This window comes from Arvicanthis niloticus, chromosome 6 (assembly GCF_011762505.2).
Source record: "Arvicanthis niloticus isolate mArvNil1 chromosome 6, mArvNil1.pat.X, whole genome shotgun sequence".
In the NCBI taxonomy this organism is placed as follows: domain Eukaryota; kingdom Metazoa; phylum Chordata; class Mammalia; order Rodentia; family Muridae; genus Arvicanthis; species Arvicanthis niloticus.
Genome location: NC_047663.1, coordinates 6,470,360 through 6,489,914, shown reverse-complemented (window position 1 = coordinate 6,489,914; position 19,555 = coordinate 6,470,360). Strand labels below are relative to the sequence as shown.

General features: G+C 50.1%; 1 protein-coding gene and 1 long non-coding RNA gene across 4 annotated transcripts in view; one reads left to right on the top strand and one right to left on the bottom strand.

The window, feature by feature from the left end:
• Positions 1–228: 228 nt before the first annotated feature.
• On the bottom strand, positions 229–7,067 carry LOC143442611 (uncharacterized). The gene is made up of 2 exons (XR_013110915.1): positions 6,892–7,067; positions 229–587 (listed from the first exon to the last, which is right to left on the bottom strand). It is a non-coding gene; the product is annotated as an uncharacterized LOC143442611 (long non-coding RNA).
• Positions 7,068–7,270: 203 nt separating this feature from the next.
• The window catches only part of Itgb4 (integrin subunit beta 4), a 33,502-nt gene continuing 21,217 nt past the window's right edge, over positions 7,271–19,555 (top strand). For all 3 annotated transcript variants that reach the window (XM_034504440.2, XM_076935437.1, XM_076935438.1), the window contains exons 1-12: positions 7,271–7,408; positions 10,043–10,134; positions 11,324–11,406; positions 11,638–11,739; positions 11,890–12,094; positions 12,892–12,988; positions 13,143–13,314; positions 16,183–16,446; positions 16,725–16,814; positions 17,100–17,222; positions 17,495–17,659; positions 18,262–18,338. In XM_034504440.2, the coding sequence (XP_034360331.1) occupies positions 10,056–10,134; positions 11,324–11,406; positions 11,638–11,739; positions 11,890–12,094; positions 12,892–12,988; positions 13,143–13,314; positions 16,183–16,446; positions 16,725–16,814; positions 17,100–17,222; positions 17,495–17,659; positions 18,262–18,338 (1,457 nt within the window). In that variant the 5' untranslated portion in view covers positions 7,271–7,408; positions 10,043–10,055. The remainder of the gene's footprint in view (positions 7,409–10,042; positions 10,135–11,323; positions 11,407–11,637; positions 11,740–11,889; positions 12,095–12,891; positions 12,989–13,142; positions 13,315–16,182; positions 16,447–16,724; positions 16,815–17,099; positions 17,223–17,494; positions 17,660–18,261; positions 18,339–19,555) is intronic.

Below are 19,555 nucleotides of genomic sequence, written 5' to 3'. Positions count from 1 at the left end.
CCTGGGGTTGTGACTCTGCTAACACATGCAACTCAACAAGCAGGAGACCCTGGCGTCAATTCCTAGAGGAAGATAAAAGGCAGGGAAGAAAAACAGCTCCCTGGTGTTAATTGGGAGGTTGGATATTTGCAATATTTAAGAACATCACACTGCAGTAGCGATGCACCAGATCTTGAGTCCACACCACAAACAAACAGCAGGCTATGTGGAGAAAGGCTGATTTCAGAATCCAAGTGGGACCAAAGAAGCTTGTTCCAGAACACAAGGAAGACTCCTGAGCCTAGGAGCCATCTTGATCGTTTTTGTTGATTTGTTGGGTTTTTGAGCAGAGTCTCGCTGTGTAGCTCCGGCTGGCAGAGAACTCATCCTCCAATCCGGCTCCAGCCTCCAACCGTTCTCATCTTCCGAAGCCGAGGATACAGGCATGTGGGACCCACCATGCTGGACTCAAAGTTATTGTAATAGGATGGAGGTGGGGGAAGTTGAGACAGGGTCAAAGAGCTGTTTGAAAGAGATTTCTCCTCTTGCCTCATTCATTAAGTGTAACCGTGGGCTGGGTATGATAGTGCAGTCCTTTGATCCCTGAACTTGAGACAAAAAAAGGAAGAACTGCAGTGAATTGTAAACTGTTGAGTAAATAAAGATCTATTCATATTCTCACTTGTTTTTATTATATGTAAAGGTGTTCTGCCTGATCAAAGAGTGCTTCCGGTGCTGTGGAACCGGAGTTACAGGTGATTGTGAGCCTCTTCATAGGCGCTGAGAATTGATCCCCAGTCCTCAGCAAGAGCAGCCAGAATCCTCTTAACCCATGAGCCATCTCTCATCCCTGTAGTGTTGTTTTCAGAAAGAAAAGTATGAGTGATGGCGGATCACATCTGTAATCCCAGCACTCAAGAGGCTGAGGCAGTGGGATCTCTGTAAATTCAAGGCCAGCCTAGTACACAGAGCAAGTTCCAGGACAGCCAGGGCTATACAAAGAAACTCTGTCTTGAAAAAACAAAATTTTTTTAAAAAAGAAGAAAGAAGAGAAGGAGAAGTATGTATTTGCCACTACTAAAATTACAAAATATCAAATCTAACCCTGAAGTTGATAATTAAGAGAAAAGTGATAGTTCTGCTGACAAAGATGCTTCCCGCCAAGCCTGATAACCTGAGTTCAGTCTCCAAGACCCTGAATGATGAAAGGAGAGTGTGTCCACTTTTCAAAATCCTAAAGCACTAATCCCTGCACGTGAAGAAACAATTACACCAGTCCAGAAAGCTGGGGCCTTGCAGAGGAACAGACACCTCTATAGAGGTCAGTGTGCAGGAAGGGGACTGGCTTCTTAGAAAAACGGGAGGGGGAAACTGGTGTGCTTCTCAGATGAACAAGCATTGGAGTTGGTTCCCATGGCAATTATCTTTGATAACATTTCCTCTAAGGAATAGCAGAACCTGTGGTTTTGCTTTTCCAAACTTGGCTTCAGTTTTTGGGGGGTTTTGGGGGTTTAAGATACAAAGAAAGGAAGAAGCAAAAGCAGCTGGTCTGATTCCAGACTCGAGGATGGAGGTGGGCTCCCAGGAAACCCAGAGACTCAACTGTTTCAATCATTCATCTTTGTGGCCCCAGCCCTCTCTGCTCCAAGAAGCAGACAACTCGATGTGTACATTCATAGCAGGAAATGACCAGGGAGTGGAGGGCAGACCATGCTGGAGACAGGGATAAAGGCGTATGTCTAAACAAGGGTTGCTCTGCGTCCTCAAAAATACATGAAGTCATGCTGGGAATTCCCTCTGAGGTGATCTGGTCATATTGACATGTAGTTCTATAAATGCATATTTTTCTCTTACTCTTTGTGTCTGTGTGAGTGTGTGTGCGCGTGTGTGTGTGCGTGTGTGTGCATGCACAGGGTTGATTCATACCTGCATACCTGCATGTGTGAAGACCAGAGGTTGACATCAAATGGTTTATTTTTAATGTATATGGGTGTTTTGCCTGCATGTATGTAGTACAACTTTTTTTCTTTTTTTTTTTCTTTTTCTTTTTTTTTTTTTTTTTTTTTTTTTTTTTTTTTTTTTTTGCGACAGGGTAGTACTGTATAGCGCTGGTTGGCCTGGAACTCACTATGTAGACCAAGAGGGCCTTGAATTCATGGAGATGCCCCTATCTCTGCCTCCTAAGTGCTGAGATCAAAGGTGCACACCACCACACCTGGCCCGCTTTGTTTGTGTGTGTTCGTGCGCTTGTGCGCATACCATGGTACACCTGTGGAGATCAGAGAGCAACTTTGTGGAGCAGGTTTTCTCCTTCCAGTTTTATGTAAGCTCCAGGATTGAACTCAGGTCCAGAGGCACCTTTGTCCACAGAGCTATCCAGCTGGCCTTCCACTTTACTTTTTGAGACAGGATTTTACACTGGCTAGGCACCTGCCTCCACCCCCTGGGGTTACAGGAGCATGCCAGCACCCCCGGCTTTTCTGTGAACACTGTTTCTCATGCTTGAATGGAAGCACCTCCCTGACTGGGCAAAATTAGACTCATCCAAGACTCTGATCCTGAAAGGAAAAAAAAAAAGCCAACGTGAAGAATGAACAGCTAAACTAGATTAGGAGGGAGACGTGGTCAGATGTTGTGTGCAACAGGAATTAGGAATCAAAACTGAATCAAAAGGAAACCATTATGCTAGACATGCCCGGGCAGTTAGAGAAGTGTAAACATGGACTGAGTCACAGGTTACCCAGTAGACACAGTGCTGTTCATTTTCCCAGGTGAATCGGTCTGAGATAGGAGTTTTCTCAGCCCATGCTGGAGTACAGAGGGGTGAGATGCTAAGAGATGTATGTTCTGTGTAAATACAAACAAGAAACACGAACATTCAGAGATGAGAAAAGGCTCCCTATGTGGTAAATGGCCTGCCACACAGACAGGATTCACACTCCCAGCATGATAAACTAGTAGGTGTCTGTAATCACAGTCCACCTAGGTGGAGAAATCTCAGAAGCTCACAGGGCAGCTAGCCTGGAGTATGCAGTGGCAAACAAGGAAAAAAAAAACCATCTCAAGTCAGAAGGCAAAGCCAAGACCTGAAGTTGACACACACAGATACAGGGATTTTAAAGACATGCACACACACATAGACATATAGGAAAAAAAACGCATAAACATATAGCAGTGTAGAAAAATCACACTTTTGAGGATAGACAGTAAAAAGAAGAATTGTTACCCTGGCGGTGGTGGCGCACGCCTTTAATCCCAGCACTTGGGAGGCAGAGGCAGGCGGATTTCTGAGTTTGAGGCCAGCCTGGTCTACAGAGTGAGTTCCAGAACAGCCAAAGGCTATACAGAGAAACCCTGTCTCGAAAAAGAAAAAAGAAAAAAAGAAAAAAGAAAAGAAAAGAAAGAAGAAGTGTTCTTCAGCATGCTTTTGCATTTGTGTGTACATGTATGTCTGTATCCATACTATCTTTACACATGTGTGAGTTTATGTGTATGTAGGTGCACAGGCACATAGAGGTTCCCAGGTTGCTGTTGGGAAGCATCCTTCCCATCCTTCCACCAAACATCAAAACTGAATCTCGAAGTCAACCCCAGAGCTCCCTGATAGGGCTAGGCTTGCTGGACAGCCGTTTCCGGGATCCACCCCGTAGACAGCCGTTTCCGGGATCCACCCCGTCCACCTACGGAGGCTTCAATTATAGGAGGGGCTGCCTCACCCTGAATTTCCTAGAGTCGGGGGATCTAGGTCACATGGTCAGACTGTGGCAAAGTCCAGCACATCCCTGGAGAATGCAGTACAGCTCATGCTGGAGAGCCAGGATCTGACCGACCGCGGCTCACCGTGGGAGAGCCAGGATCTGGTTGCGGCTCACTGTGGGCAAGCGGTGTGTCTCGTTCACATTGCAGCTCATTAAACACTTGTAAACTAAGCAAGTGATTGAACTAATGAATAAAGTTTTATTTTACAGAAGCTGAGAGAAGGCTCAGTTGTTGAGAGCAGTGGCTACTCTTCCAGAGGACTTAGGTTCAATTCCCAGCACCCTCATGGCAGCTCACAACTGTCTGTAACTCCTGTTCCAGAGAATCTGACACCTTCATGCACATACATGCAGTCAAATCACCAAAAAAGTTTTATATCATGTGTATGACTAAGGATGGAGCCAGGGGCCCAATGCATTCTAGGCAAGTGGCACATCCTCGGCCACTTATTCATTATGAGAGACAGCATCTCCAAAGTTGCCCAGAGTAGCCTCAAACTTGCCACGTAGCCCATGCAGGCCTACAGCTTTATGGCTCCTAAAAAGCCTCCCAAGTAGCTGATTGTAGACCGCTAAACCCCGCGGCTATTTTACTTTTATAAAACTAACATGCAGAACCAGCGAGATGGCTCAGCACATAAAGTATGTGCTACTCAAGCCTAGTGGCCTGAGTCTCACCCCAGGAACCCACAGAAAGATGGAAGGAGAGAAATTATGACACAAAGTTGCCCTCTGACCTCCACATGTTTGCCCACGTGTGTCATGGGCACATGAACACACAATGCTAAAGGTTTTTCGGGATAGCATTTTTTTTCTGTGTAGCCCTGGCTGCCCTGGAACTTGTTCTATAAACCAGGCTGTCCTGGAACTCACAGAGATCCACCTGCTTCTGCCCCTCAAGTGCTGGAATTAAAGGAGTGTACCACTACCGCCCAGCTAAAAAGTTTTGGTTTCCATTAGTTTATTTATTTACTTTACATTTCAATATCTGCCCCCTCCTTCCAGTTACACACACACACACACACACACACACACACACACACACACAGCTCCTCCTCCGTTCCCCCTCCCCTTCTCTTGAGAACAGAGAGATGAGAGATGCCTGGTCCATCTAGTAAAAGCACTAGCTACTCAATCCTGATGTTTAGGCTTTATAAAAACCATATGCGCTGCCCTAGAGACAGCAGAATGGTCCCAGAGCTTGGGGACCAGCTACCCTGCAGTATTCAGCACAACAATTCAGAAACAAGAGACCCCGCTTCAACAGGATGCAGGTGAGAGCCAACTCCCAAAGATGATCTTCTAATTCCCACCGTGTACTCACAAATAAATATTTTTAAAGATTTATTAAATCTTTTAAAGATAATTAAATTTTTATTTTAAATTTTTTAAAGATTATTTGTTTTATGTTAAATTCAGACACACCATGTGGTTGCTGGGAATTGAACTCAGAACCTCTGAAAGAGCAGTCAGTGCTCTAACCACTGACCCATCTCTCCAGCCTGCAAAGAGGTTTTTTTTTTTTTTTTTTGGTTTTTTGAGATAGGGTTTCTCTGAGTAGCCCTGGCTGTCCTGGAACTCACTCTGTAGACCAGGCTGGCCTCGAACTCAGAAATCCGCCTGCCTCTGCCTCCCAAGTGCTGGGATTAAAGGCGTGCGCCACCACCGCCCGGCTAAAGAGCTATTTTTAAATTACCATGTAGAGCTCTTCTTTTGCAGACTGGACTGGGTGCCTACTGGAGTGGCTGATGCCCACAAGGCACTGAGCTGGCCTGGCACATGCACCTGAGTGCTGAAAACGTACTGGGCTCCTTCCCCAGTGCCCCCAGATTCAGCAGCAAGTCTCTCTGAGCACCCAGCTTGCGCAGAACAACCCTCAGATGGCTGGGCAGGGCTGACAGGGCTATTTAACAGGCTTTTTGAAATTCATTTTTATTAGTAGTATTTTTGAAGCAAAGTCTGTGTAGCTCTGGCTGGCCTGAAGCTCTCCATGTAGACCAGGCTGACTTCAAACTCACAGAGATCCACATGGCTCTGCCTCCTCGGTGCTTAGATGAAAGTCCTGCACTGCTGGATTTTACGTTTGTTTATTTGAGAGGGTGGGATGGATGTACACAGGACAGAGGACTTGTGAGAATGAGTTCCACCAGGGAGCAAACTCGGATCATTAAGTTTGTCAGCAAGCACCTTCACCCACTGAGACATCTTACCCAGTCCCACCGTTTTGAGTTCCTTCTATGTACCAGGCACCAGGGCTGGTCTCTAGCCCAGAACTGGGCATTTCCACCTCTCCTGACTTGGATCACCTCAGGTTGAGGCAGAAAACACGGGCTCTCAGAGTCCACAGTCCAGTGGAATGATCCTTTCAAACCAGTATAACAAATGCCATAAAGAAGCCATACTCTGGTCTGGAGGTCTAGTTCAGTGGTAGTTCATGGTCGATGTGTATGAAGACCTATGTTCTATCCCAAGCACCGTACCAAAAGGAAAATAATAAAAGAGCAGGCGTGGTGTCAAATGCCTGCAATCCCAGCACTTGCAAGGTGGAGGCAGGAGAATTACCCCAAATTCAAGACTAGCCTGGTCTACACGGTGAGAAAATGTCATATTCTCGGACTTAGAAACCAACAGAGGTTGTGGCAAAGCCGAGGAAATCTAAAGATCTTGTAACATTAGTCCAGGGTCTTCAAGGGTAAGGGATAAATCGGGCTGAGTTTCAGACTGCATGCTCTGGTTCTGACACTTGGCGAGCTTGAAGCCCCCACGGTTTGAGAAGGTTGAATGCCAACGAACATTAGCTAACCGGGTGAGACCGGGCTGGGGGCGGGGGGGGGGGACGGGGAATCGAGCTGGGGTCTTGCAGCGCCTTAACGGGCTCATTATTAAACAGAAGCGGGTCCTGAAGGCATTTGAGTGCCTGCAGCAAGAGTAAGATTTGTGAATCAGCTTGTCGCTAACGCTGTAACAATCCATGAGTGCTACTCCACACTAGGTCATGTGGCCCCTTGATGGCTACTATTACATTTTAAACAGATTTGAGTAGGATCTGAAGGAACTCAGAGGCCCCAGCCCTTGCCTATCGGTTTCTTTAGTCACACTGTAGAGGCTGAGACAGCCCAGTGGCCAGCAGCCCAAGAGTGCTAAGTCTCCCTACCGGTTTGGAGCACGACCCATCCTCGCGCTGACACGGAGAGGGTGGTGCACGACCCGATGACCGTCGAGGCAGCGGGACTGGCCTAGCTGGGCTCACTGCCCAGAGACTGTGTATTAAGAATCGGACTCGCGACCCGGAGCGGCCAGGGGACCCGATCCGGGAGCCTGGACGGGTGGGGAAGCCGGAGTCCCGGTCTGTGCTGCAGAAAACTGTGGCTCCTCCTCCAGCCCCCTCCGCGGCGGCTCGGGGCTCGGAGCCGGCGCCGGTCGAGCCGCAGCCCTTTCCGGGGGGCGGGCCTGGCGGCTGCGGCGACACCCCAGCTCCTGCCCCGACAGGTGCGCACAGCGCGCAGGAATGCAGCCCGCCTGACTCACCAGCGCCTCCTTCCTACCTGCGCCGCCCGTCCATAAAGCGCTGCTGGCTCCCGCCCGCCGCCGCCCGCCCTGCTGCCCCGCCGGGCTCGCCCGCGCGCTCAGCTCGACCCAGCGCAGCCCAGGTCCGAGGTAGTCCCGCTAAGGTAGGTGCAACTCCCGCTGCAGATCCGAGAGCACGCCGCCTACCCTGGTGCCCCGGGACGACAGGGCTGGAGAGGAAAGTGAATACCCACTCCCTCCCGGGGCTTTTGTTTCCCTTCCCTTCTCTGAAGATTGGCAGGCCCTGGCTCCCTCTGCCCATGCTGCCAGGACAGGTGCCAAGCCTGCCAGGATGTGGGAAGGGGACAGCTGGGAGCAGGGTGGTGGCCATCAGATGCCCCCGCTAGAGAAGGATATTGAGTAGGTGGGAGTGGGTAGAGGCTGGGGTTCACCGGCCCCCTGGGTGTTAGCCTCCCCTCGGCGATCTGAAGACAGTAGAGGAACAACTAACTACCTTGCAGCGAGCCCCCTTCTTGTCTGGCTTGACAGGACCTGCTGTGTGGTGACCCGGTGCATGCCGGGCATCGGGAGTCCCTGATTTTCCTCTTGGCTGGCCCGCAGCTGCTCTCTTCCCAAAGCCCGCCCCAGGCACCTTTTCTCGGGGAGCTTTCAGAATCTCACCCAGCAGCCCTGTGAGCACTTGTCCCTGCCACACACTCCTCCCCACAGACCTTGGAGTAGCCTTCTGGCTGTCACTGTGGCCCGGGACTCCAGGTGGCTCCCAAGGGTAGGGGCTGACCTCTTCCCTCTTGCCACACCCTGAGCATAGGCTCAACCAAGGGGAGCAACTTTGTTTCTGTCCTTGTCAGAACTAGAAGTGAAAATTGAGTCTCCTGGGGGCTGAGGAGAGAATGGACAGCAGAAAATGAGTGTTTGTCTCCTTAACCCTAACTTCCGATGGCTGACAGGTTAGGCAAGGGGCTGTTAGGGCCTCAAGAACTGCTTTCCTGTCTGTTTGGCCCAGCTTGCCATGGCCACATACCCTGATGGCATCCTCGGTCCTAACCTTTATGCGAAATCTCGTTGTTTCTATAATAGGCAACTACTTTTAGAACTTTTAAAATACAAGTTGGGTCAAAGTAAATATTTGAGTGTCTTCCTAGGCCTTTAATAGCAATTATATAGCTCCTGTGTGTGTGTGTGTGTGTGTGTGTGTGTGTGTGTGTGTGTGTGTGTGTGTGTGTCTGTGTTCAGTATGGAATCTGCACTGTCCCCAAATCCCCACCAGACCCTCCCAATGCTGACTGCTGGAGGGGGAGGCTTCACAGCTTCCACATGTCATCTGTCCTAACTAAGCATACCCAGGTGAGCCTCTCCCACTGGGGTCCTGTGCAGATGCCTTGGTGACCCTTTGCTGACATGCTGGGTATGTGTTGCCGTCCTGTCTGTTTGGGACAGCTCTATATGCTGGGCCTGTGAAAAGAGCTGGGTTTGTCTCTCTGGCGCCCATACCTGCCTAGGTAATCGGGCGCCTGGGGAGGGCAAATCTGCAGCTTGCGTTATGTAGCATGTGGGTGTGGTGCCTACGCCTAAGGCTGCAAGAAACTCATTTCTCCTAGGAGTCACGCCTCTGCTGATTCAGGGCTCTCCTCTAGCCACTACCCTGTTAGGGCAATGTCTCCATGCGGGCTCTGACTGTGGATATGCTGAGACTGATGTCTGACTCCTTGGGGGCCACGCCTTGGATGCAGGGGACTGTACCTGCCTACTTTCTTTGCTGAGTAAAAGGCCTCAGCCTTACAGACTCTGAGACTGTCCCTGCCCTACAACATGAGGGTGCTAAGAAAGGATCCAAGGTGGAGGGACAGTAGATGTGGCCTTGTCTGAGCCCCTGGAAGTTGTGGCCTTAGACAAAAAGGTGCGGCCACGGCCTTTGCCCTCCTCTGTGCAGGCCTTGGTAGCTCTGGAGCCCGGCTCCTTCCTGACAAGGCGTTGGGCTGCCCATCTTTTCAAAGACTGGAAGGCATCTGGTATCCTGAGATGGTTTAACAGTGTTTTAATGGCCACCATTGTGTGACAATGGGCAACAGGGGCTCCTAAACCATCCCCAGGCCCTGCTCAGGTGTCCTGAAACTCTGAGGCAGTTGGTGGACAGCAGGGCGTTTAGAAGCCACACTGTTGAACAGGCAGTATAGAATGCAGGCAGCAGCCACTCCCAAGCCAGCACCTCTCCTCTTGGTGCCACCACCTGCACAAAGAACAAAACAATTGGTACAGAGTGGTCAGCAGATACAGTCAGAGCCCCTGTAGAGGAAGCCTACCCACTGAGAGACCGTATCTCCACCCACTGGGAACTGACAGGCAAGGACATAATAAACGCCCACCCTGCCTTTGCTGAGACCAGCTCCAAGAGACCTGGTACTGGAACATCCTCAGAGCCCAGAGTCCACAAAGGCCAGAGAGCTCTTCCTCAGACAGAACAAAGGTATCAGGGCATGTGGTCACTGTGGGGATGGCTAGAAAGAGGTAGTGGAGAAGACAGGTAGGAAACGCCTTGCCTCTTCCACTGACAAGCAGAGTACCCCCTGTGGCTACCTAGACCACGAGCCGTCATCTCTTCCATCTCCCAAGTGCTGGGATTATAGGAGCGATCCACCATGTGTGTCAGACTTGAGCCTCCAGCCCCACACTTACCCGAGATCGTCTCACCTGACCAGTGGAGCTCTGGTGGGGACCCAGGGAGCCCATGCTGCAGACCAGTGCTGTAGATACATCCTGTGTCCACTGTGGTTTTGCAGGAGGAAGAGGAGGATGGCAGGGTCATGTTCCAGCCTGTGGGTGAAGCTGCTGCTGGCAGTGGTGCTGAGTGCCAGCCTCCCTGGAAATATGGGTGAGCCAGAACGTCCCTGTAGCCCTTCCAGGCAGCTCAAGACACGACCCTGCGTCGATCAGTCAGTCAGTCAACTGACAGCTGTACATCTCTCACGATGGAGAACCTGAGGGACCCTCTGCCTCTGATAGCTGTGGGCCCTGCTAGGTGGCCTGGGGTAGAAGGGAAGGCGGCTGCCTAGGGAGGGGAGCCACCCACTTAGAGGCAGAGATGAGGCCTCAGTGGTGGAGCTAAGGGTATTAGAGGAACCTCCAGGGAGATTGCTGACATATCAACTATGTTCTTAAGGGTTCCTGGTTGGAGAACAGCTCCTACCGATTAATTACATTTTCCTGTCAGGTGAGGTCATGTTCAGTACTTGGGGAGGACTATGGTGGGAATATTTACATCATAGAAATTGACAACAATCACAGGAAATCAGAGCTTTCCTTCCCTCATCAAAACTATTACTAAACCCTGACCAGGGAGCCCCAGACTAGAGTTCAAGAGAGCCCTACTGTGTGTTCTGGCGCAGCTAGTAGGGCCTTCTTATTGTGATTCTAACTAACTTGAAGGAAAGGGAACCCCAATGACATGTGGAAACTGAGGCCTTTCACTCACCTTCTGAGAACCTACTGTGTGCCCAGCCTTAGGCACAAGGCTGATAAACAAGATAGACAGAGCATCCTCACTAGAGGAGGGTCAAGGGATAGACCAGTCCCCTGGCAGCAATCTAGGAGGCATAAGCCATAATGAGGAGGGACTGACAAGGAGGTAATGGTGGATGTGGCCTGTCACAGGGGTGACAGGCCTGAGAGCTATGCAGTCAAGTTACAAAAAAAAAAAAAAAAAAAAAAAAAAAAAAAAATCTCTGATCTCTGATGTTTAACTAAGTCTACTGTTGTGCATTGGTCTGCATTGATAGTGAGGATTAGTTATGGGGGCCCTAGGGCGACAGGCTAGGCATACCTGGAAAGGATGAAGTGGCAAGGGGCGGGGTCCATCCAGCAAAGCCTGCACTCTTCATCCTCCCAACTTAAGAAGAAAGTTCCAGGTTTGAGACCTGGCCCTGCTCGTTCCTACTGTGCCGTATGGAACAGACAGACCATGTTCTCCTTTCTAAGTTTGGGAGAGAGGAACCACACTTCTCTCAGATGAGGGTGCAGTTGGGAAGGTTGCAGCCCTCACTCATGTGCCCTCTGCTTACCAGCCAACCGCTGCAAGAAGGCTCAGGTGAAGAGCTGTACCGAGTGCATCCGAGTGGACAAGAGCTGTGCCTACTGCACAGATGAGGTGAGCCACCGCCATTAGGCTTTCTGGGCCAGCCTGAGCTACCACTCACTGTCTTGTTGCCCCACATCTGGCTCTGGCCAACTTGACTCTTGCCATCCCATTAACCTAGCCCCAGATCATCCAGGGGTGTGAGAAGAGGTGAAGGGTGGGAGTATCAGAAGGAAATAAACCAGGAGTGGGGCAACCCTGGGTTGGCTGTCACCTGCCCTGAGCCCATCTGCTTCTGGCCAGCTGTTCAAGGAGAGGCGCTGCAACACCCAGGCGGAGCTTCTGGCTGCAGGCTGCCGGGGAGAGAGCATACTGGTCATGGAGAGCAGCCTTGAAATCACAGAGGTGCCTGGAGTTGGATGGAAGGGTGGGCTCTCTATGCATGAGGCTGGGTGGGTGGTTATAAGGACCATGTGCTACGTGGCGGGTCTGGGATGCTCCTCTCAGGTCTCCATAGTGATCTCCTAATAAACTGCTCCACTCCCCTGGACACAGAACACCCAGATTGACACCAGCCTGCACCGTAGCCAGGTATCTCCCCAAGGCCTGCAAGTCCGGCTGCGACCGGGTGAGGAGCGCAACTTTGTGTTCAAGGTGTTTGAGCCCCTGGAGAGCCCCGTGGATCTATATATCCTCATGGACTTCTCCAACTCCATGTCTGATGATCTGGACAACCTCAAGCAGATGGGGCAGAACCTGGGTATGCTGCAGTATGGAAAAGATGGGAGGATAGATGTGGGGCTCGCCTCGCTAGCTCAGGAGGCCACACACGACACGGGACAGCAGCACATACTCTTTGTGGAAAAGTGAAACATCTGAGCCCCCAACACACATACACCTCAAAGAGCCCTTGTTCACAGAGGGAGATTCTGGCAGAGCCAGCTCACTATTTGAGATTTCACAGGAGGCCCACAAATGGCAAACAGCTGAGCCATCTGGCCCTGACAAAGAGGGAACCCCATGCCACAAGGCCATGGCCATGTCAGCTCTGCAGACTAAACTAGGTCAGCTGCCCTGCTACTTCTTAATGCATAACTCTAAATTTCCTCCAACCCTACTTTCCCCACCTGTAAATCTGAACAAGGGCTGGAGAGACGGCTCCACAGTTAAGAGCACCAGCTGCCCTTCCAGAAGACCTGGGCTCAATTCCCAGCACCCAATGGGCAGCTCACAACCATCTATAACTCCAGTTCTGGGAGATGTGATCCCTCTTTGGGCCACCATGGACACCAGGCACCCTCATGGTACACAGTCATATATGCTGGCAAAATACCCAGACACATAAAAGGACAGGACAGGACAGGACAGGACAGGACAGGACAGGAGAGAAGAGAGAAGAGGAAAGGAAAGGAACAAGAGTTAAGTGCTATGAGCTGAAGTACAACACGCAGTGTTTACAAGAGGCTGCCTTTGCTAGCTTCCTCCTTCCTAAACCAGCATAGGGTCCCCTGTGGGGATGGTGGGACTCAGCTGTCTTTCTTTCTTCCTGAAACCCAGCTAAGATCCTGCGCCAGCTCACCAGTGACTACACTATTGGATTTGGAAAGTTTGTGGACAAAGTCAGTGTCCCTCAGACAGACATGAGGCCCGAGAAGTGAGTGGCTGAGTGGGTATAAGCGGGCTGGGGTCCTGGCCATGTGTTCTCATACTGGCATAGAATTCTCCTCTGACTGTAATGAGTCATACACACTGGAGCACTTGAGACCTGATCCTTCCCTGATGCTGACTCTGTTTCCACCTCTGCCCAGGCTGAAGGAACCCTGGCCCAACAGTGACCCCCCATTCTCCTTCAAGAATGTTATCAGCTTAACAGAAAATGTGGAAGAATTCTGGGACAAACTGCAAGGAGAACGCATCTCAGGCAACCTGGACGCTCCTGAAGGAGGCTTCGATGCCATCCTGCAGACAGCCGTGTGCACAGTGAGTGCCCAGGGAGATAATGGCAGCCTAGGCCAGGGCTGGCGCTTTCTGGGAAGGACATAAATTTCTGCTGGCCTGTTCTACCACTGTTAGGCTCAGAATCCCTTAAGGGGGTCCCCAGAGGCTTGGACCCCATTCTTTAAGATAACCAGAAATTCCACCAGCCCCTAATTCTTTTTTTTTTTAAGATTTATTTATTTATTTTATACATATAAATACACTTTAGCTGTCTTCAGACACATCAGAAGAGGGCATCAGATCCCATTACAGATGGTTGTGAGCCACCATGTGGTTGGTGGGAATTGAACTCAGGACTTCTGGAAAAGCAGCCAGTGCTCTTAAACACTGAACCATCTCTTCAGCCCCCAGCCCCTAATTCTAATCCTACTTTTGACATGCTGGGAATTTAGGTCTGTACCTGCAACATCACAACCTGCATTTGTATTGGCCAGTGAGGCAGACATGGGCCTAGTAGTTCTGGAATATTCAGGGCCCTGACCACTTCCCAGATCTACAAGTTGTCTAGTCTCCAACTGTGCTGGCAGCTATTTGTTTGTTTGTTTATTTATTTATTTGTGTGTGTGTGTGTGTGTGTGTGTGTGTGTGTGTGTGTGTGCAGGCCACAGTATGGAGGTGTGTACATAGTGGTCTGGAGATAACTTTTGGGGGTTAGTTCTCTCCTTTCCCCATGCCTGGGGGGTATAACTCAGATTATCAGGCTTGAAGACAAGTACCATTGCCTGCAGAGCCATATCTCTGGCCCAGGGCTGGCAGTTAAAATTGCCACTTCTTTTTATGTCTACATCATTTTTTTCATTTAGAAAATAATCTATCTATGGTGCAGATAAATTAGAAAATAAAGAACGAAAACTGCCTATAATTCCAAAACCAACAAACAGCCATCCCTTTGATAGCCTGTAGATATAGTTTGTTCCTTTTCCCACATTTTACATAGTGGAACTGATTTTCCTATGATTATGAAACTTGCCCCCTCTGCCCCCAATTTTTTCTTCACTTAATGCTATCACAAACACTTTCCTATAATGCAGTTTTGAAAACACACTTTAGCTGGGCGGTGGTGGCGCACGCCTTTAATCTCAGCACTTGAGAGGCAGAGGCAGGTGAATTTCTGAGTTCAAGCCCAGCCTGGTCTACAGAATGAGTTCCAGGACAGCCAGGGCTACACAGAGAAACCCTGTCTCGAAAACAAACAAACAAACAAAAAAAAACAAAAAATAAAAAAAAAATCACAAAAAAAAACAAACAAGGAAGGAAGGAAGGAAGGAAGGAAGGAAGGAAGGGAGAGAGAGAGAGAGAGGGAGGGAGGGAGGGAGGGAGGAAGGAAGGAAGGAAGGAAGGAAGGAAGGAAGGAAGGAAGAAAGAAAGAACGAACGAACAGTGTGCTGGAGAGATGGCTCAGCAGTTAGGAAGGAGAACTGACTGCTCTTCCAGAGGACCCAGTTTTAATTCCCAGCAACCACATGGTGGCTTAAAGTCATCTTTAACTCCAGTTCCAAGGAATCTGACCCTCTCCTCTGGTTTCTGCAGACACCATGCATGCATACAGACAGACAGACATGCAGGCAAAACATCCAAATACAGGGAATAAAATCTTAGAATTAAATAAATCACGGGTATAAAATCACGGGCTAGAGAAATTGGTCAACATTTATGAGCACTCGCTGCCCCTCCAGAGCACTGAAGTTTGATTCCTAGCATTTATGTCAGACAGCTCACAAGTGGGGGGACTTGACACCTTCTTTTGGCTTCCTCAGACACCTCTACACATGAGGCGCACAAAATCACAAGTATACACATACACAAATAAAACAAATCTTTTTTATTGAAAAAAAAAAAATCACCCTAAGCCAGATGTGGTGGCACATGCCTTTAGTCCCAGCTTTTGAGAGGCAGAGGCAGGAGGATCTCTGTGAGTTTGAAACTAACCTGGTCTACACAATGAGTTTTAGGACAGCCAGGGCTACATAGAGAGACCCTGTCTCAAGATAAATAACAAACAAACAAAAAATTCCTCCCAAATAATGCTAGCTATGGTGGTCTGTGACAGTCACCCCAGCATTCAAGGGGCTGAGGCAGGAAGTGTGCAAGTCTGATGTCAGCCTGGACTACAGGGCAAGGCCTTATCTTAAAAACAAAGACACCCTATGTATTTTTCAAATCATTTGCTATATGCTGCTGTCTTAACTAATGTTCTATTGCTGCGGAGAGACACTATAATCACAGCAACTCTTACAAAAGAACGCATTTCACTGGGGCTTTGCTCACAGTTTCAGAGGTTTAGTCCAGCATCATGGCGGGAAGCATGGCAGCATGCAGGGAAACATGGTTCTCCAGCCACAGCCACAGGCGGCAGGAAGAGACAGCTAGGAATAAGCTTCTGAAACCCCAAAGCCTCCAACAAGCCACGCCTCCTAATCCCCCTCAAGTAGACCACTCTCTGATGACCAAGCATTCAGATCTATGAGCCTGTGGGAGCCTGTTCTGTGGAAAACACCATCTCTTTCAGCCTGCCCATTTCACTTAACATGGTGCTGTGAACATTTTTCCTACGCATCTAAACTATCATTGCAGTGTGGCTGAGGGCTTGGGATCAAAAGGAGCTGTCCCAGGGTATCAGGTTTGACTCGCTCGTGGTGCCCATACTGGGCACACACTCTGCCATGGTGCCCTTTGCCGGGCATTGTCTCTCTCTTTGGTTTTCTCTGTCAGTTACGTGCCCTGCATAATGGCACATGCTATTTATTAATCCCGTGGCTTCGGTCCAGAGCTGCTTCTGTCTTTCATGAAAGAATGTCAGTCCTCAAGCAAGCAGCCTGCTTAGTGGGTGTATCCCTCCTTGCCTTGCAGAGGAACATCGGCTGGAGGGCTGACAGCACCCACCTGCTGGTGTTCTCCACCGAGTCTGCCTTCCACTATGAGGCTGATGGTGCCAACGTGCTGGCCGGCATCATGAACCGTAATGATGAGAAATGCCACCTGGATGACACAGGCACCTACACCCAATACAAGACGCAGGACTACCCATCTGTGCCCACACTGGTTCGCCTACTTGCCAAACACAACATCATCCCCATCTTCGCGGTCACCAACTACTCTTACAGCTACTATGAGGTGTGAGACCTGGGCAGTGCAGTGGGGTGGAAAACGGAACCTCTCAAGTCCATTCTTCACTCCTGATGCCTCCCCCAAAGCTTCTGGGTCCTTAGGAGTGGGCTCTGATGGGAAAGTCTCTTGTCCATCCCCTACTTGAACTCTCAGGCAGGTGAGAGGGTAGGTGCCTGGTTTTACCACTTGGCATAGTAGATGTATCTAAAGATGTAAGATAGTAAGTATCTAAGGAAGACACAAAGTGGCAGAGCTTAACCCAAGGCCTGTGTTGTCTCTTGCAGAAGCTCCATAAATATTTCCCCGTCTCTTCTCTGGGAGTCCTGCAGGAGGATTCATCCAACATCGTGGAGCTGCTGGAGGAGGCCTTCTATGTGAGGAGGCCCTCTGGGACAGGGAGGGAGGGAGGGAGGAAGGAGTGGGTGAGAGGTTGAAGGATGAGTCTAGGATAAGGCGGTGAGGCGGGTCTCTGGCCATCCCTGGAGCCTGAGACGATACTTGGCCATGGCCCAGGCTCCCCCAGGTGCTGCCCCTGTGCTCACATGCCCAACTCCATCCGTCTTCCGTTCCAGTCGAGTGAAGAGCAGTCAGGCCAGGCCAAGATGGCTCAGCCCAGGCTCCACACAGACCACTTATCATTTCTTCTTCTTCTTCTTCAGCGAATTCGCTCCAACCTGGACATCCGGGCTCTGGACAGCCCAAGAGGCCTGAGGACAGAGGTCACCTCCGATACTCTCCAGAAGACAGAGACTGGGTCCTTTCACATCAAGCGGGGGGAAGTGGTAGGCTCCCGTGGACACGGGGGAATGGGAGGTTAGGCGTAGCTTCCTAAAGGAGCAGCATCTCCTAACAAGGGACACACATGGGCCCTGGGGCTCAGTTCTTCTGGCTTGGATCTCTTAGATGAGCCTGGCACATTCCTCTGCTTGCTCATACCCCTGTCCGTACACTGGGAGTGAATCAGAGTGTGCACCAGTCAGGGCTGCTAAGATGTGTGAGCCACCTAATGTCCAAGAGCCACTGTCTGCCTCAGCTGACACTGGGATCTCTGCAGGGCACATACAATGTGCAGCTTCGGGCAGTGGAGGACATAGACGGGACACATGTGTGCCAGCTACCCAAAGAAGACCAAGGGGGCAACATCCACCTGAAACCCTCCTTCTCCGACGGCCTCCGGATGGATGTGAGCGTGATCTGTGACGTGTGCGCCTGCGAGCTGGTGAGAATCAGCCCTGCTGTGTGTGAGGGAGGGAGGAGCTGAGCCCTGCACTAGGACCCTGGGTAAAAGAGATGGAACCTCCTGTGGATACACATTCCTGAAGGGCTGTCCCAAGTCACAGAGAGCAGCAGAAATACCCAGTGGCAAAACCAGGCATAAAAGAAACACTTGTAACCAAGCATTTAAGAGGCTGGATAAAGAGAACCATGTTTGAGGCCAGTTTGGGTTATATAGAAAGTTCCAGCCAGACACTGGAGGTGCAGAGACAGGCAGATCTCTGAGTTCAAGGCCAGCCTGGTCTGCAGAGCCAGTTCCAGAACAGCCAGGGCAACACAGATAGACCTTACCTTGGAAGAAAAAAACAAAGCAAAACAAAAACAGAAGAAAGAAAGACAGAAAGAAAGAAAGGAAGGAAGGAAGGAAGGAAGGAAGAAAGAAAGAAAGAAAGAAAGAAAGAAAGAAAGAAACAAAGAAAGAAAGAAAGGAAGTTAGTTCCAGACCAGCCTCAGCTGCATAGTGAGACCTTGTCCCTTACCCACCAAGTGTGCCCAATGGCTCTGTCCCTGCCTTCTATGTGTGGACACACCATGATCTTGTTCCAGCAAAAGGAAGTTCGGTCAGCTCGCTGTCACTTCAGAGGAGACTTCATGTGTGGACACTGTGTATGCAACGAGGGCTGGTGAGTGGGGAGGGGAGCCTACCCTGACACGTTCAGCCACAGGGGCAGTCCTTGTATATATTCAGGTCCTTGAAAGGGCTGAAAGAGGGGAGGGGTACACTCAATTGTTGGGTGAAGCCGGTTTCAAACTATGTGGGATGGTCCTTATTTAACTGAATCTGGCTTCATCTGTTTGGGGCTGGGTTTATTTTGTTTGGTTGATTGAATGGTGTGTTTTGTTGAGTCTTACTGTATAGGACAGACTGGCCTCAAACTCACAATTCTGTCTCAGACTTGCAAGTCCCGAGGGTCTATGCTACTAGGCCTGTCTCTGAAGTCCTCCTCCTCCTCCTCCTCCTCCTCTTCAATTACAATGGTGCAAAAGTGGCTGACAGTTGGCTGGACTGGGCTGTTGTTACTGGCTTAGGTGCTGGAAACATGGCTCAATTTACAATGGGTTTGTGGAGAATAACCCCATCATAAACTGAGGCGCATCCACACATGGACACACGGGCTATTTCTGGGTGTCAGGGTGTCGCTCGCTAAGACAGACAAGATGGCTGTCAGGGGTGGGGCTGGGTGCTGATAGCGAGTCTGACTCGCTTTTCACTTCAAATCTTTTTTGCCACACACAGACCACCGAACCGGAAATGAGCTTAGTAGCAGATATGACGGCTCACCTCCCAGCACTCGGGAGGCAGGGGCGGGTGGACCTCTAAGACTCTGAAGCTAGTCTGGTCTATATATATAGCAAGTTCCAAGCCAGCTAGGCCTCTGTCGTGAGACCGTCTCAGAAAGAAAAGAAAAGAAGTTAGCTGGTAGGCAAGGGTTGGTGGGAGTGTTTAAAGCTCCGAGACACTCGCTGGCTGCCGGGTTCCTTGGTGACTTGGGGAGCTAAGGCAGGAGGATTTTTCAAGCCCAGAAGTTTGGATCCTAAGCAATATAGTGAAACCTTACACAAGCAGCAAATCCAGCCTATCCAGGCACAGTGGCGCCCACTCTGACCCCAGTACCACGGAGGCAGAGCGAGGATCTGGACAAAACCAACCTAGTCTTAGTGACTTCCAAGTCAGCCAAGGCCTCCAAGAGAGACTCTGTTTGACACACAACAAAAAAACAAAGACAAGCAAAATCACCCGAGACACCAAGCAAGTCTGTCATGACTTGAGACAGGTGAACACTGAAGAGGGACAATTAGTGAGCAGGTAACAGGACCCTGAGGTTTGGGTCCCAGGTGA